This window comes from Typha angustifolia, chromosome 12 (genome assembly GCF_048772165.1).
Source record: "Typha angustifolia cultivar Huaian chromosome 12, ASM4877216v1, whole genome shotgun sequence".
Taxonomy (NCBI): domain Eukaryota; kingdom Viridiplantae; phylum Streptophyta; class Magnoliopsida; order Poales; family Typhaceae; genus Typha; species Typha angustifolia.
In genome coordinates this window covers 1,337,134-1,355,348 of record NC_133250.1, presented here as the reverse complement: position 1 = coordinate 1,355,348, position 18,215 = coordinate 1,337,134, and the positions used below count along the sequence as shown (strand labels likewise).

General features: G+C 33.6%; 1 protein-coding gene across 2 annotated transcripts; it reads left to right on the top strand.

The window, feature by feature from the left end:
• The first annotated feature begins 5,786 nt into the window (after window positions 1-5,786).
• LOC140771635 (chloride channel protein CLC-c-like) lies at window positions 5,787-14,551 on the top strand. Of its 2 annotated transcripts, XM_073113201.1 has the most exons (8): window positions 5,787-5,977; window positions 8,287-8,540; window positions 8,750-8,950; window positions 9,440-9,617; window positions 10,849-11,111; window positions 11,460-11,729; window positions 11,870-13,001; window positions 14,211-14,551. In XM_073113201.1, exons 2-8 carry the CDS (start codon window positions 8,329-8,331, stop codon window positions 14,298-14,300), a joined length of 2,346 nt encoding a protein of 781 aa, XP_072969302.1. In that variant the 5' UTR covers window positions 5,787-5,977; window positions 8,287-8,328; the 3' UTR covers window positions 14,301-14,551. The 2 variants fall into 2 exon arrangements, with proteins under 2 accessions (XP_072969302.1, XP_072969303.1); XM_073113202.1 differs by lacking the exons at window positions 5,787-5,977; window positions 8,287-8,540 and adding an exon at window positions 9,023-9,145 and having other exon boundaries at window positions 8,822-8,950.
• The last annotated feature ends 3,664 nt before the right edge of the window (window positions 14,552-18,215 follow it).

Here is an 18,215-nt window from a genome sequence, read left to right as displayed (position 1 = left end):
ATTCACGCTGTATCCGTATTGGATATGATATTCATTGGATATGTTTGAATAAGTATCGGATGCTTCCTTAAAGTATTTAAATTTATAAAAAGAAAATTAATGCTTTGGAATACTTTTGAGATGCCTTTAAAAATAAGTCAAATCAAATTACCTTTCAGTTTTTTGTCGGATTTGGAAGGTTTCTAAAAGATTTAGTTTTGCTTATTTATTTCGTCATATATATTAGAAAATCATGTCAGATTGGTTAAATTTCTTTTGATTTATAGATCAAATTGCTTGTTGTTTATTTTACATCTTATTTGATAATGTACTATGTAATACTAGTTATTAGCTATTTGTTGCAAATGATTATATTAAAATTAGAAATCTCTTTTATATAAACTATTATATTAAAAAGGTCAAACATGTTGTATTAGTGTATCTGAATCCGTGTTTTATAGATGTTTTGCTACTTTAGTTTTATAGCTTTCAAATAAATTCTGTGGTTTGGTTGGGTGCAACAAATCTATGTCAAACTTTAGTATAATCAAATATATGTAATTATGCTGTCAGCCATTGTCATGGTCATCTGATTGAAAATTAGTTGTGTTGGGGAAGCTTTTACTTAAGATTTATGAAGGCCACTGAAGGCATAAGTTTATTTGTGGAATAGGAATAGTTTTTTTATTTTTAGTACAAGTATTTTTATTTTTAGTACAAGTATTTTTATTTAATAAAAACTTAAAATGGTTAATTTACCTATTAAGAAGACAACTTTTAATAGATAATAACCTATCACTTCATCTATGGTTAGATTATCTCTCTCTCTCTCTAGCCATAAGCATGGCCCTCACTCTTTCAACAAGCCTATTGTTGAGATCTTTCTCTGAAGGACTTCTCGCCTTTGAGAATAGTCAAGCAGCACTTTTCACTCGCAGGATGACTTCCATTGCAGGAGTACAAACTCTCTCTCACCTCTCTCAGCAAGCAAGAAAAAGCAACGAAGGTCATCCTTTCCGATTAGCAAACAACTTACGAAGATTGAAGCAAGATTGCTTTGTTTCAACCTCCAAGTAGCACAATACATATTACATTAAATTTGTGGAAAAAAACTTGTGAGAAAGGTCCAAATTTCTTATTGCAGTGCAGAGAAGTAATCATATAGTGCATATTATAACTTCACTTTTGTGAATTTATAACCTTACATTATGGATATATAATCTTGCACTACTGATAAATAATCACGTAATACGGGGCTATTTTCTCATAGTGTGAGGTTATCTATCAGCAATGCAAGGTTATAATATGCATTGCGTGGTTATTTCTCCTTACTTCTAATAATATCAAATGACAAAAAAATTATTGATTAGATGTAAAGTAATTGCAATATATTTATGTGAAATTATAAGATTTTTTATTATAAATGTGGACTTAAAATGCTCAATATATCCGCACTAACCTTTTCATATTTCCTAACTTCTCCGTATTGCAGGCAGAAATAAATAATTTCAAAACTTCTTGCATCAACACAATAAATTCACACCTACTCTCACATAAAAATTTGCAAGTACGCATCAATAAGACCCGGAGAACTTTGCATTAGCAATTTTCCCTCATCACCTCTAACCCCATATGGCAACCTCGTTTGATGATGTTTTATATCGAACGGCTAAAATACACTTGATTGAATTTAAAGTAGTACTAATATTTAAAATTTTCTGTTATTGTGGCACCAATTCCTAGTACAAATTTGCTATTATCTAGTACTTTAATTTCAACTTTATATCACATTAAATATGATTATTACTCATTCTACTAGTATTTAACTAAATATTATAATAGTTTATACTAGAATTAGCTCTATTCTTTTAGTATTAAAAATTAAAATAATTTTACTAGTATTGATCTTATTCCACAAAAAAACGAAGCCATAGACACTTAAAAATAATTTCTTTTTTTTTTCTATCAACATTAAATCATCGTTTGGTTCATGCATAAGATTTTGTAAGGATAACTTTTGTATACTTCTTGAATGTAAATTAGTTACCTCTGTAACTTTATTCACATTTTGTTATTTAGTTGTAAAATTTAATAATTAATTTGAATAAGTTTATATAAGAATTTGTGTTTGGTTACTAACCGTAAATAAGTATGTTAATTGTTATAAAAATCTTGCTTAAAAAATGTGCATACCTTTTATCACATCCATCTACTTATGGTCAAATTTTATTCATAACTTATCACACAATATATCTTATACAAGATTTGATCAAAATGTGCATAAGTAGATGTTTAGTTGCAAAATATATTTAAAGGAGCCATAATTTATAAATAAGTATCCTTTAGGCATAAACTAAATATCACCTAAGTATCTTCTACGGAATTAGTTTATTCAGGGATTCTTCTAAAGTTATAATTCTTAGAATGTGCAGCTCTATAGATATCACATTGCGAGCTCCATTCACTTTAGGAGACTACCGGTATAATCATTCTCATCTCTTATACTAGCATAAGAGAATTTATATTGGTATATATTATTTTAGTATTCAGTTATATACTAGTATAAAATATAATAATTTTTTAATATAAAATACTTTTATAATGAATGAACAAGGAGCAGACAGAGAAAAGAAAAACGAGACAACGAGACTGAGTGTTAAATTTATATCATTTTAAAAGTAAAATAATAATTAGTAAATATAAAAAATATTAGATAAAAAATGGAGAGTGAGAAAGAAGTAAGTATTAATAGTTATTTATTTATTTATTTATTATCCCAGTGTAAAAAATAATAATTTAAAAGCTTATATCAGAAATAAATCTATTAATTCTTGTTCCAAAAGTGAGTGGTCCTGATGCTTTGGCACCTGTACCTCTATCTAACAAGGTAGATTTAATATTCCATATGTTTCACTCTCATGTGTCAGGCTAATGGAAATTCCAAATGGGTGTGTCTTACTTCTCTCAATCAATCAAAAAGACTACATCCTCAGGGATTATTCCATATCTCAATCATCTCACATGGATAGTACAATAGCATAGTTGGCAATTAACATACATCCATTTTTAATAAATACAAGATATATAAATCATATTTATACCTCCATTAATTTTATTTTGGCCCATCTGGTTTCATTATCCATGGAATAGTAACCAATATGAAAACTTATTTTCCCTCCTGTTTTTGATCATATATTTGAGAATTATTATATATTTTAACCCTAGTCTTTTCCGAGTTGCAACCGCAAATTAGCCGTCGGCGAGGATATAAAAAAACTTAATTATTTAGGTTAGCAACTTATTATTTGTGGCGAAGAATATTTGTGTAGAAAACCTAATATTATTGGCTAAAAATTAGATAACTAATACACTAGGTAATATTATTATGCTGGTATAATAATCTCATTTATCCATGTATAAATCTCCTGACCTTCCACTATCCAACCTAACATTATCTTGATTTAGTGGGTCATATATCATATATGATCGATCTCTTTTCATGGTGATTGCATGAAGGCATGTAACATGTGAGTACACCAATGACTCCATGTGCAAGCTTTTATGCCCACCATTAACATAAAGCAAAGCATAGTAGTTGACCATCAATTGCTCATATTCTAAGCCATTTGATCCATTGATTCTTATAGAAGAAACTTCATTTCTTATCTTTCAGGAGCTCGAATGCTAAATAAATGCTGAACAAAAAGATAATTCTTATTAAATACAAAGATATTTAAATTTTATCGAACTTTAGCTAATATAGTAAACTGTCTAGTCTAGACTTCAAGCTATATACATAGCCGAACAATTATTCCGAACTAAACATCGTTTAGACTTACTTTAAGTTATCGCGCCGAAGAGATGCTCCTCTAAGCTTAATCGAATCGAGTCGTTTAGTCAAGCCACCGTCCACTAAATCACTAAATAATTTTTTATCCATTGATTCTTCTCGGAGAAACCTTTTTTTTTATCATTCATGGGCTCGAATGCTAAATATACGCTGAACAAAAAGTTAATCCTCTCTAAATAGTAAATACAGAGGCGTTTAAGCTCTATCAAACTTTAGCTAATATAGTAAGCTGTCTAGTTTAGACTTCAATTTATATACATTGTCGAATAATTACTTCGAAATAAACGTCGTTTAGACTTACTTCAAGTTATCGTGCTGTAGAGCTGGTCCTCTAAGCCTAATCGAATCGAGTCGTTTAGCCAAGCCACCGTCCACCAAATCACTGAATAATTTTCTCTATAATAATTATTTAAAATTGAAGTTAATCCTATGACTTTCCTAATTTTTTGATCTTAGTTGGTTGGTTCTTCTCTGAGAAATAAAAGAAGTCAACCATCATCCCAGACCTCATGTGTTTCTATGTGATGGTATTGATACTACTAAGGAATTGGAATGATTCACGTTGCATCAAAATATAAAACACATAAACAGATAATATTTGGTTTAATTAATCATGCCGTACTTTGGCATAAACATTGCAAACATGTCATGATTCATTATTTTAACACCTTCCATAATAATTTATAATAAATTTTATTGCAATGATACCAACTCTTATATTAATTTATATTGTGCATATATATATTATGTCATAACAGCTGCACACATTCAAGTTGTTCTAAGTAATATAATTAACATTCTACATTTTGAATATATTGTGAATAGATCATCTTTTTCATTATTGTAGATGGGTACTTCAGTCATTTAAATGTATTTATTGATTTAAATAATAATCTATTATAACTATTATGGTAATAAAATACCCTGACTCCCTTTTTTTTAGTTTAGAATATAATATATTTATTTATAATTTTTATCTCACATAAAAGAAGATATTTTTATAATATTATAGTATTGCGTATAATTAGGGTTGTCAGCTCGATCAAGCTTAGCTCGAAAATAAACTGAGTCGAGTTTGATCTTCAAAATAGGCTCGATAATATATTTGAGTCGAGCTTGATCATAAGCTCGAGTAATACTTTCTATACTATGTGCCTCTCAGATCACATAGAGTTTATTTCTGAATTTTCATCCAATTATATATTTTTTAAAATATTATATCTTTATAATTGAATTAGACCTTATTTTAATCTTTATTTAATTTAAGCTTAATTAAGCTTGAATTAATTAAGATTTAAATATTTTTTTATTAATCAAGTCCTTTCGACTCGGATTAAAATAATTTCAATTCAAGCGGGTATAATATCGGATTGCGTCTAATATTATATAACTTTTTCAGTTAACTTTGGATGGAATAATTAATCTAAACCACATAAGGACTAAAAAATAAATAGTTTAAATTTAGGCATAACTACCTGAGGTAATTTAAATTTATCCACGGTGAAAAAAGAGAATATTTTCCACGGAAAAAATTGACTTAAATAAAAGAGAGGGGAGGGGGGTTAGCTTCTTTTTCGCCTAACGTAACTTTAGTCGTCATATCCACACACGTGTATGATCACTAAAAGTTTTTTTGGACCCACTAATGAAAAAGGTATCACGACTTTTGTTACCGTGTGAGACTCGATCACTCTAAAAATATATATATTATTTGTACAAAACCCCCTGCGTTTTACTTTTGTTATGATTAACTCCTACTGTATTCCCACTAGCAGAGCGTTCCGGTAGAGCGCGAATGCTAATAAAGCAAACTTGTAAGGTGTTTTCTGTAAATTTCTTTTTGCTCGAAAAATAAAAAAGAGAGGGTGCGAATTATAAAAAGGTAAACAAAGAAATAAGTTGCTTCTAAAATCGAAGGACATTATATATAAGACCATCGTCCTCTCTATTGGACGTACACATTTTTGTCGCTCTCTCTCTCTCTCTCTCTTCTCCTCTTCTTTCCCTCTTCTCTCGGGCATTCTGGAAGCGATTGCAAGAAAATCTTCTCGTCTCTTCTTCCGATCTCCTTCTTTCTCATGATCATATCTCAACCGAGGCGGATCGGATCGAGCGATCGCGAGTAATCCAGCAAACTCCTAAATCGAGGTACTTCTTTATATCTCGCAAATTAAATCTTAGAGTTTAGTGGAATTAAACTTGGAGAAAACCTATACATCTTACCGTGATTGTGTTGCTATCCACCTCCAGATTGTTTTCTTAATCCGTATTCTGTTAATTTGTATCCTTTTCTTTTGTTTGAGCTAATTGGGGGAGGGATTTTGGAGAAGAGAAGTTCTGTTTTTGATTTTTAGAGAGAGAATTCTCTCCAAGGTTCCAGTCCAATAGTATTTGAGTGCCACGTGTCGTCACTGTAGACCACAATACCATATGGATCATGTGGCATCCTAGCTGTTACATTACCTCTGGGCCCCACTCTCATGACCCCACCCCACCCCCCTGCCCTATGCTGTTGCCCACGCAGAGCCCTCATGATTTAATTATTTATTCCTTTTGGCGGCATATTAATTCTCGCAATTAACCCCAATCCTGTAGATATTCTCGTTAATTTTTTTTTAAACAGCAGAAACCAATTCATTAAAAACTAATTGCCACCGTTATAAAAAGCCTCAAGGCAATATATATATATATCTTAGATTTATAGCCCAATTTGTCGCAGAATTACGTTCGGGTTGCGATAGATGTGGATGATATGGAAAAGAAGTATGCCTTATATAATTGGGTGAATGCTCATTGAGCATTTTAGTGGGGATTAGGGAGTCATTTTTGATTCATAAGCGCAGTTAAAGCTCGTAAAAAATGATAGAGAAGAAATAAAAAATAATGTTAAAGATAAAATAATTATATGATATTTTTCATTAATACAGTTGTTGTGATGTGTTTTTATAATTCGGGGGTAATTAAATATGAGGGATGTATATTTATTTATTTTTATAGGAAAATATTTTACTATAAAGTATAAACTATCAATATAGCCCAACTAGAACCTATTACTATTTTGTATTTTGTGCATTGTGTTTTAACCTTATGCTTTCTCTCTTCTCTGCGTGTTATTTATTTTGACACTTATAAGTTATAAATGCTTAGCAATTTACCCAATTAAAAGATATAGATCTGCTTATTTGAAATGAATGCATATAAATAAGAAAAAGGTGTTCCTTTTTGTTTATCTATTACTAACTTAATAATATTTTATGGGTTACTTATGTTTGAGAGTATCCATACACAAAATAAAGATTCTAAGGAGTAGTTAAGTAGAAACCAAATATTTTGTGGCATATATGAAGTATTTTTTATCTCTCCAGTTTAAAAAGAGCACTACTGCAGTACTAATATGCTTGTAATAAAGGGCTAATTTATTCTAATCTCTATCATATTAAATATCAGTTTTTAATAAGTTAAAATGAATAGTTCTCAACACTTTTTCATTTTAGGCTTTAAATTTTCGATACAACTGAATAATATATATATATTTTTTTTATGTCACTTTAGATGTATTTCATAATTCTTACTCCTTTATATATATATATATATAAATCCCATCCTAGGACTGCAATATTCCTATTTGTATTTGTATACACCAACAGAACACCTAGTGAGATGGATATACAATATACACACTTGTTGTCAGAAAAATGAACATAGAATAGCTCATGAAGTCTATTTCTTTCCCTCCCTTTGAGCTCTGTCAATGCTTTCACATGCAAATCCACCTACAGAATCATATGAGTAACGTGAGGGGAAGGACCTTTTGGAAAAAGCCAAATCTTATTCTCGTCTTATCTATGCTTTGCCTTGTGATTCTTCCACTGTTAAACAATTATAGGTACTTTGTTTTCCACATCATCATTGCAAATTAATCACCACCTTCTCTTTCAGGTATATATCTTTCCAAAACCCCATTTTTAGTCAATATACCAAGATCTTTGCAGATACAAGTATTTTAGAAAGGTTTTTAATTTTAATAAATAGTTATCGAAAAGTAATCCGAACCAAAAATATAGACCAAGTACCATGTGGATATATACACATCATGACTTCCAAGCGCCCCCCCCCCCCCAACACGACTTATCCATGTGCATCTTATTCCAATCCTTATTCGCCGTTCCCCACCCAAGCAGAGACTCGCCTATCCAACTCTCTTATTCGAGCGAAAAAGTTGACGTGGGACCGGACCGAGAGAGGCCAATCATCCTCTCCCACGTCACAGATCTGCGCCTCATTTGTCTGAGCTGTCATCGACCGGCTTTCCACGCACCCCATAACGGTGGGCCCTTCCATTATTGCAGTTGTTTGTGTGGATAAATTTGTTATTGCAATTATCCGAGAACTTTATAACTGGCATTTTAGACTTGCTTTAATAATCGTTTCTATTCTTGTTATTCTTGGAATGAGAGGCGAGACACGGCTGAGGAGGTCCGGGGGGCGGAATAAAAAAGATGGATAGCCCTCAGAGGCCGCAGGAGGGGAGTAACGATATCGAGACCATGGACGGGGTGTGGCGAGAGTTGGAGAGGAACAGGTCGGATTTATTCGAGGATAAGGAGCCCGGAATGAGGGAGCCGTTGCTGAGGAAGAGGACTTTGAATACCACTTCCCAGATTGCTATCGTTGGTGCCAACGTTTGCCCCATCGAGAGCTTGGATTACGAGTAAGATATCACTTATTCTTCGCTATTCTTCCTATCTCCTGTTCTTATTTGTAGCTTTATCCCGTCCATGCTTTGCTTGATATGCAAGTTTACTATTGCAGAGTACTAATGATCTTTGAAGGTATAAAAGGTGTAATTTTTCATTCCGCACCCGGAATTATATCTAAATTGGACAAATATGTAATTTTGAGTAAATTTCTACGTTTCAGAATTGTGGAGAATGATCTTTTCAAGCAAGACTGGAGGTCAAGAAAGAAAGTTCAGATATTTCAGTACATAGTTCTGAAGTGGACGCTTGCTCTTCTTATAGGCTTATCAACTGGACTTGTTGGTTTCTTCAATAACCTCGCGGTTGAAAACATTGCTGGATTCAAATTGTTGTTGACAAGCAACCTCATGCTTGAGCATAGGTAAAGTTCAGATGATATATGCCTGAAATGATGAATGTTTTGCAAATTGATTCCATTTTATAATCACATCAGCGACGCCTGAAATGATGAATGGTTTGCAAATTGAAACCATTTTATATTCACATTAGCGGGCACGGACTAGAACTCATGTTTCTTGCAAGTAAGGTCTACTCGCTGCAATCGTATGTTGTATAGGTAAGCACTATGTTTACATAAAAGAAGCACTCTTGCTTAAGTATGTGTATGCACTACGCATAAATATGCGCACTTGTTTACAAGTAATATGTGTTTTGATCCACATTTGCTAGTGTGATTAATTGAGTATAAGATGAAAATATCTTGCAGATCATTTGTGAAATGGGTGCCTATCAAACTGATTATTATTGTGAAACATATTATATATAGATATTTTATACAAGTGATTTATCAAGATTTTATGAAGTGGATGCTCTGCAGAATAATGTCAACTAATTTCTGGTTCCAGCGCAGATATATTACCGCATTTTTTGCTTATGGAGGATGCAATTTGATATTGGCAACTGCAGCTGCGGCAATCTGTGCTTATATTGCTCCGGCAGCTGCTGGGTCTGGTATACCAGAAGTTAAAGCCTATCTTAATGGAGTTGATGCTTATTCTATATTAGCTCCAAGTACACTCTTTGTAAAGGTAATTGAGAACATAAAACCATGTTAGGACCTAAATAGAAGTTGTGCACGATCGATCGGCATATTTTCCTTCTTTCTACTTTATATTTCTGTGCTTGTTACAGCACGTTCTGCTAGCCCCATAAGACTTTATTTATTTCTCGCATTTTCAGATTCATTTGTTCTGTTAACTTATTGGTGTAATGTCTTAAAGAGACTTTTCTGTTACCTTAAGAAGAAACTGATAGAGGCACAAAAACTATTTGAGGGTGAGTTGATTAGGCTGCTTCTAGCCATCAATGCACTCATGTGGTACGAATTTTCTTTGTGATTGTTAACCAAGTTCCTCGGAGTATTAAGAGCAGACTTTTCATTTAGTTCATCTCTGCCATCATGGAATCAATTAGATTTATACTGCACCGCTTATTGGTCTTAAAAGTGTCAGAAGTATTTTTTGTTGCTGGACTGCTGATTCACTGAAGAAGATTTCTCTAGTTCGTAATGCCAGAGATTTTCCTTTCTATTCTATTTTAAGTATTCCATCCATTGCCAAGCTCCTATCTCTTTAGAATTAGATACTCTATATAGCATTGACTAGTTTGTACTTTGCAGAACACAGGTAAAGGAACTTGCCTCAAGGAGTTAAGTAGAAGAATTTGAATGCCGATGTGTCTTCAATTGTTTATTATCCCTAAGAGTGAAGGATAGGATACAGATGCTCTCCATACATAAACCAGTAACTGTATGATTGCTGTTAGCAAATTGCAGTTTCATATCTGAAATGAAGGGGTTTATCCATTTGATCTTCCTTAGTGATTCTCATTTGTATGCTTTATCTTGTTTCATGTTCCTGTTATTTGTTAATAAGCTGTCTATATCAACTGATATGCCAGCATTGCAAATTTATGGGAATTGGTCTTTGGCTTTGAGTGATCCAATCATTGGTGAATCAGTGAAGGGAGGTAGAAGGAAAGGGCCAAACTCGACCTGGGATGGACACTTCTTTTATTACTTTTTGCTAGATACGAAGTCCTCTACATCCTTGACTGTAATGCCTATTAAGTACTAGTTGATAGAGTTGCTTAGGAGCTTCCATCTCATTCATCTTAGAAGACAAATCTCTTTACAAATTACAAGAACATTCACTACTGTTGATCATGAATTCTCAAAGAAAATGTAGAATGTCTTTTCCAGAATTTCTCCATCAAACAAGTATCCATAACTGTCGTGCACGGCCTTCTTGGTTTCTGCAGATATTTGGTTCAATAGGTGGAGTTTCAGCTGGATTTGTACTTGGCAAGGAAGGGCCTATGGTACATACAGGAGCATGTATTGCCAACTTACTTGGTCAGGGTGGGTCACGCAAGTACCATCTGACATGGACATGGCTTAGGTACTTTAAGAATGACAGAGACCGACGAGATCTGATCACCTGCGGGGCAGCAGCAGGAGTGGCAGCTGCCTTTCGTGCACCTGTTGGTGGTGTCCTCTTTGCTCTTGAAGAAGCAGCATCTTGGTAGCACTTTTATTCTCTCTTTTCTGTATTTACTGGTTACCATTGGATTTTATTAGGAATTGATAATCGTAGCTGTCATATCAATGCAGATGTAGAAGACAATCTTCACTCAACTGTAATAGTGCTAGTTTTTAATATCAAACAATGAAACAACTCATTCCTTTGCTTAAATTTTGCAAGTTCTCTGTGGTAGTGCTAAGGGAAAACAGAAGAACTGCATTAAAGTTACCTGAAGCAACCTACTTTGTAGTAGAGTTGATGACATAATTATCTGCCATTCTTCTTGCCACGATGACTATTATCTTTAACGGATTCAGTTTTTTCCTTTTCCTTGTTATGCTTCTTCAGGTGGCGAAGTGCTCTTCTCTGGAGGACATTCTTTACAACAGCTGTAGTTGCTGTGGTGTTGAGAGGATTCATAGAATTCTGCCGAAGTGGAAGATGTGGACTCTTTGGTCAAGGAGGATTAATCATGTTTGATCTTAGTTCAACTATTACTGCATATAGTACTCCGGATCTGATAGCAATATTAGTCCTTGGAGTCATTGGGGGTGTGTTTGGGGGCCTCTTCAACTTTCTGCTTGACAGGATTCTTCGTGCTTATAGCATAATCAATGAGTATGTACTGATTACTCCTACAAAATCCTGATCACCTTACTATAATTATTATGCTCATTGTGGCAGGTTTATTTCTCGCTCTCTTATCCTCATAATTTGCATAGGCTCAAATTTACTTTAAAGGTTCTGTCTACATGCAGGAGAGGTGCTCCATTCAAAATCCTTCTCACTATCACCATATCTATTCTCACCTCATGCTGCTCTTACGGGCTCCCTTGGCTTGCAAAGTGTACTCCATGCCCTGCAGATGTTATGGAGCAGTGCCCCACTATTGGTCGTTCAGGTAACTTTAAGAACTTCCAGTGTCCCCCAGGTCATTACAATGACCTTGCCTCTCTCTTCCTCAACACAAACGATGATGCAATCCGCAATCTCTTTAGTGGTGGCACTGAGAATGAATTCCATATGTCCACCCTTTTCATCTTTTTTACAGCCATTTATTGTCTTGGCCTTGTAACATATGGCATTGCTGTCCCTTCTGGTCTTTTTATTCCTGTTATACTTGCCGGTGCCACCTATGGGCGTATTGTAGGGACTCTTCTTGGTCCCATCTCTGACCTTGATCCTGGCCTTTTCGCTCTTCTTGGCGCTGCATCTTTTCTTGGTGGGACTATGAGAATGACTGTCTCAGTCTGTGTTATTCTCTTAGAGCTCACCAATGACCTTCTAATGCTTCCCCTAGTTATGCTTGTTCTTCTTATATCCAAGACAGTAGCTGATAGCTTTAACAAGGGAGTCTATGATCAAATTGTTACAATGAAGGGCTTGCCCTACATGGAGGCCCATGCTGAGCCTTACATGAGGAACTTGGTTGCTGGAGATGTGGTGATAGGACCACTAATCTCTTTTTCTGGTGTGGAGAAGGTGGCAAACATTGTACATGCCCTTCGATTGACAGGCCATAATGGATTTCCGGTGGTTGATGAGCCGCCTCTGTCAGATGCGCCAGAGTTAGTTGGGCTTGTGCTAAGATCTCATTTGCTGATATTGCTAAAAGGTAAAAGATTCATGAAGGAGAGGGTTAAAGCAGGGGCAGGGGAGATACTACAACGATTTGGTGCCTTTGATTTTGCCAAGGCAGGATCAGGGAAAGGATTGAAATTTGAAGACTTGGATATCCTTGATGAGGAAATGGAAATGTATGTGGATCTCCACCCAATTACCAACACCTCACCATACACAGTGGTTGAGACTATGTCACTAGCTAAAGCTGCAGTGCTTTTCCGAGCGCTTGGGCTCCGACACCTGTGCGTTGTGCCAAAGACTCCTGGGGTGAGACATCTCTCTCTCTCTCTCTCTCTCTCTCTCTCTCACACACACACACACACACACACACACACACACACACACGCACACACACAGGCAAATGCAAATGCACAAAGTACATCTTCAGCATGCTCAAATACATATAGAAACATAATTGTTACATGAGTGTACTTAGTAATACATATAATGACAAGATTGATGCATATGACCTCAATCATATTCTTGCTTCCCTAGTGTATTCCAATATTAACTTTTGTATATTGTAATAGAATTGGCAAGAAGTCTTCCATTTGTAGGGGTGTTCATCTGTGTGCAAAATGATGTTACCTTTTTTATATCTTTGGGTGTAAACAGAAGCAAATTAGCTGAACCAAAGAGGATTAAAATTTCATATATGAAAATTCTTCTCATCTCCATGTCCTGGACTGTTAAATATTTATTTTATTAAATCTTTTTGCTTTCCACACCTTGGTTAAGCAATATCAATATCCATGCATGGAACAGCTTGGATGACCTAACATGAATAGGACAAGCTGAAATTTGTGGATTTTGAGCTGCATTATATTAGTGTTGAGGATCTTTTCTGGATTTTGGAGGACTGTGATATTATTTTGTTCCTTGGTGAGTACAGTGACATTGAAACTGACTGCTAAATTCGGATCCAGTAGTCATTCTTATTATACACACAGAAACTCTCAGGACTGTTATGAACGTTTCTAATTAAAGTCATTGATTTAGACTATAGCACAGTAGTTACCAAATTTGGACCAAATTCTGCATTTCAATCTTTAACTTCAGAATTGTTAAACCAGTAAATGGCATAAGCAGTTGAAATGGGGGAATTATCACTATTTACCTTTTATGGAATCAAATCATGTCTTTGGTTTGATCCAGTACTTGTGCATGATATAGGAATACTTAGGATCAGCATATGCTGTTTTCTAGATTGACATTGCAAAGATAGAAGTAGGATAGGATCAACTTTTGCTTCTCCATGTTCAAGTTCAGATCCTTTTGTTCACTTTTGCGTTGTGGGTTTTCTTAAGTTTCATTCCTGAGAACGAGAATATTGACTTTTGTGTGTAAGAAAATTTTCTTTGATATTTGAATTTTCCTTAACATACAATTTTGTTTTTAGGATAGTAACGTACAATTTTGTTATGGAATCATTTATGTTGAATGCTGACCATGAATCTTGTATATTTATTCTTGCAGAGGCCTCCAATAGTTGGGGTTCTTACACGGCATGACTTCATGCCAGAGCACATTGTTGGATTGTTCCCACATCTCAACCACCATAAGTAGATCCATACATCATCCATGCGACCTTCTCTTCCCCCGGTTTGTTGTGAATGTTGTTATTATCTAAGAAATTTATTCATGAGATTTTGTTTCGTTTTTTTTTATCTTTCGAGGTAATATAATGTCTATCCAGGAGCTTCTGGCAAGAACTGATATTCTATCTATAATTGAGTTAAATTTTTTTTTGATCGATGTTTATGTGCTATACAACACTTATGTAAAAGCTTTGTAATGGAAACTTTTGAGTCTTTTCCAATCTCTAAATTCCATTACTTATACTGCAGAGAGTTAAGAAGAACTAGTTATAATTCACTGTGTTGACTAGTAGATATCAATTAAAACAGGTCTGCTTTATAGTGTACAAATTGTCGCTAAACATGCAACTTCGAGTGCATATTTAAAGGTCAGAGGCTAAATCTACCTTTATAATCATGCTTCACTTTAATTCTTTTTCTTTCCTCTCCTATGATTCTCTTGGACTTCTATCATTCTCTTTGACTTGCTATACTTAAGATGTTGAATGCCCCACTCTGTCTACTACCAGGGATATGTAAAAGTTTCTGTCATTATCTTTGGTGCTTACTCCAATTACAGGCTGTTTGCATTTACTGAAACCATCAAAGCTGCAATGCAGCTGCAACCACTACAATTATACACCTCCAATCTCCATTGAAGTGTGTTCACAAACTTATTAATGCCTGCAACTACCTGGAACTGCTGCAATACATCTAAATCAGAGCTGCATCTTTTGACTCAAAGACTTCCTCCCAGGTTCTTTGTGACATCCTTCAAGATAACCTTAATCACTTTCCTTCTCTGAAACAAATAGCTCTACAAAGAAAAGTAAAAGAAAAAAGACTTTTAAACTCATCAACTGTTCAGGATAGCCTTGATCCAATCATGCTGTCCTCATATTGCCCAACAATTACTCATCTGCATCCTTTGATCATGGGTCTATTGGTGGCATGCGAGGAGCCCATCCCATCAAATCTTTTTAAGAGAATTTATGATGGGCTATCATCTATGTATGTATATGTATCTATGTTCTGTGATTTGGTTGAGCAATTATTTGTGAGCAAGCATGCATGAATGCATCCATGTGGACTTGAAGATGTTAGGCAGACAGCCACAACTTGGAGTGCAAGCAAGCTATCTGGATTTGGATTATGCCTACTAATTACCAACACTTATTTCTAGTCAATGGTTCAAGTGGAATCTTAGAATACTTTTCTTGTCATGAGATGAAGTGGTTTTGGCTAATTGCGAATTAAAGTTTATTATCTTTCCTTCATTAAGAAAAAGGAGCTCCAATCCACATCAATTTATTGAATAACTAACTTAAAATTGATTGATAACTAAGTTTGACTATCCCAATTTATAATGATACTTGGACCAAAACTCACTTGCAAACAAGACCTACTTCCTTTTTATCTCTCTGCCTCTCTCTCAACACCCCCATAAAAAATAAAATCCAATTAACACACTGTGCTATTACATCATACCACCCTAGTGATGAATAAAAATCATTTGACATAAGAATAATTTGAAATGAAAAATTGAAAACAAAACTTATATGACCACAAGAAATCCTTATTGTGTGAGCATTAATGAGTGAATAAGATCAAATATTCATTTCTATATCTTGAACAAACTTGCTACACTATTTACATTGCCCATAAAAGGTGCACACTGCTTACATAAATGGATTAATACACATAAAATGTCCACATTGCAAGGCCAAAGAAATCCTTATTTACAAATAACATAACATTTAATCTATGTCTACTAATATGATTAAAAAATAATGATAATAATAATACATAAATAAACCCCATACCTAGAATAATACAATATGCCATCCATGTCATACCACAACCACCTAAACAATGAGCGCCAGTGGTAAATTCCAGGATCATCAGATAGATTACTCAGCCAAAAAGAAAAAATTTAGAAAAAAAATTCAACTCTATTACCAGAATCAAACCTTGTTCCCAAACAAACCATTAATCAAACTTAAACAAAGTTGAATGCTTTGACCTCCTTTTTTTTTTCTTTTGTTTTTGTTTTTAATACACTTGATGATGAATGTCTTGGGTTCCGAATCCAACTACTCAAAACTCCTTACCTCAAAAATCTTTTAAATTTAGTGATCCAAGATTCTATACCACCTCTCTCTAAAATATAATGAATGCTCTTCTGTGGGCCGCATCAATTAGATTCCATCTCCCTTTTTGTTATGTTATAGTAGTAGCTTTTGAGTTGGCTGTGGCTTTTATCCATCATCCTGTTCCATTGTAGACTTTCTTTCCTCTAAAGGAATAAGATTTGGTGTGATTTGGAAGCAACATTAGTGAAAAGGAGAGTGAGAGAGAGAGAGAGAGAGAGAGAGAGAGAGTTTTTTAAAAGCCAAATTAGCTATATCTTAAACTTTTTCATTATCCAAATAGAACACTCTAAATTTAATTTAAATAAAAATGTCAACATATTTAGCGTTTATATCTATAAGTTAACGAAATAGAAAGCTAATTTTATTATTAGTTTATATATATATATATAATATTAAAATTATTCAAATGAGACTCAGTTAGGTTTGCCTTAGCTTTTTTGTTTTAAATTAGTTGTCATATATAAAATGCTGATCAAATTAACATCTTAAATATAAGAAGAAGATGGTAAACTTATTAGTGTTTCCTCTCCTTAGATAAAATGCTAATAAATTTAACATTTTACCAACAACTATAATAAAACATACATCGAAACATTATTAAATTTATGGTGGTTTATTTCGATAAGAAAAATATAGAGCATGATTAATTTAATTATACATATATATAAAAGAAAAAGGTAATAATGACCCAAGTGTAGGAAATTGTGGCAATAGTTGATTGAGAAATCCTAAAAGCAACTTTTGGTGGTGTGTAGTACCCATCTAGTGTAGTAGTTCTCATGCCAAATCTTTTCAGGCCGTTCTTTGATTTAAAGCTTTGGACTAAAGTTTCTTTTTGTTCACTTCATTCAAACTTGACAAACACCTTTTATTCCTTGGATTAAAATAAATATAGTAAATTACTATCTACTCTTTTTTTTTAGTTTGGCTTGATTTTAAATTTACTCATAAGTATTTCAAACTTAAGCACTTATCATATTTACGATCGACATTAAATTATAGTAGTTAGTCGTCTATTAGCGGAACGGAAAAAGATTTAATTACTCTAATAGAAATATAGCTATTAATTCAATCGAAGCAGATTAGTTTCAGTATTTGCATAGTTAATTTTAGATAATAAAAAATTATGGACTATTAAAATTTTGTCCTAGTATAAAAGAATAAATGAAGCTTTTGGAGATAGTGATAAACTAACATAGTATCAGAGCAGAAGATTTTGATGTTCAAATATCGTCTAACTTATTATTATTTTTTTAAAATGAAACCTTATGGTATTTAATTCAAAATGTATGGATATGATTTTTGTCACAAATGAGATAATGATAGAAATATATATATATAAATTGCTAACATAAAAGACAATTAATTCATAGAGTGGGGTTAGGGATAGTGAAGTCTCATTAGAGATTCATATTAGTGGGCCCTTTTCTCTTTCTTTTTGGGCTGTAATGACTTGTTGACTGATGTGGGCCTCTTGCAAGTAATTCTTTCACCTAATATTTTGTTTTGTTTTGTTTTGTTTTTTGTCACTAGTATTGGAGATTTAAATCATGAATTTGTCATGGTTGCAAATTTTTCATTTTTCTAATGAAAAGATTAAAAAATATCAAGCACTAATATGTTTACAAAATATAAATATCTCTCAAATGTGTGTGAGAATGCTAATAGTTTCGAATCAAAAGTACGATTAATATATTATCCGTTATCTAATAGTTTAAGCTTTTGCGATACATAAAAAAAGAAGATGAAAG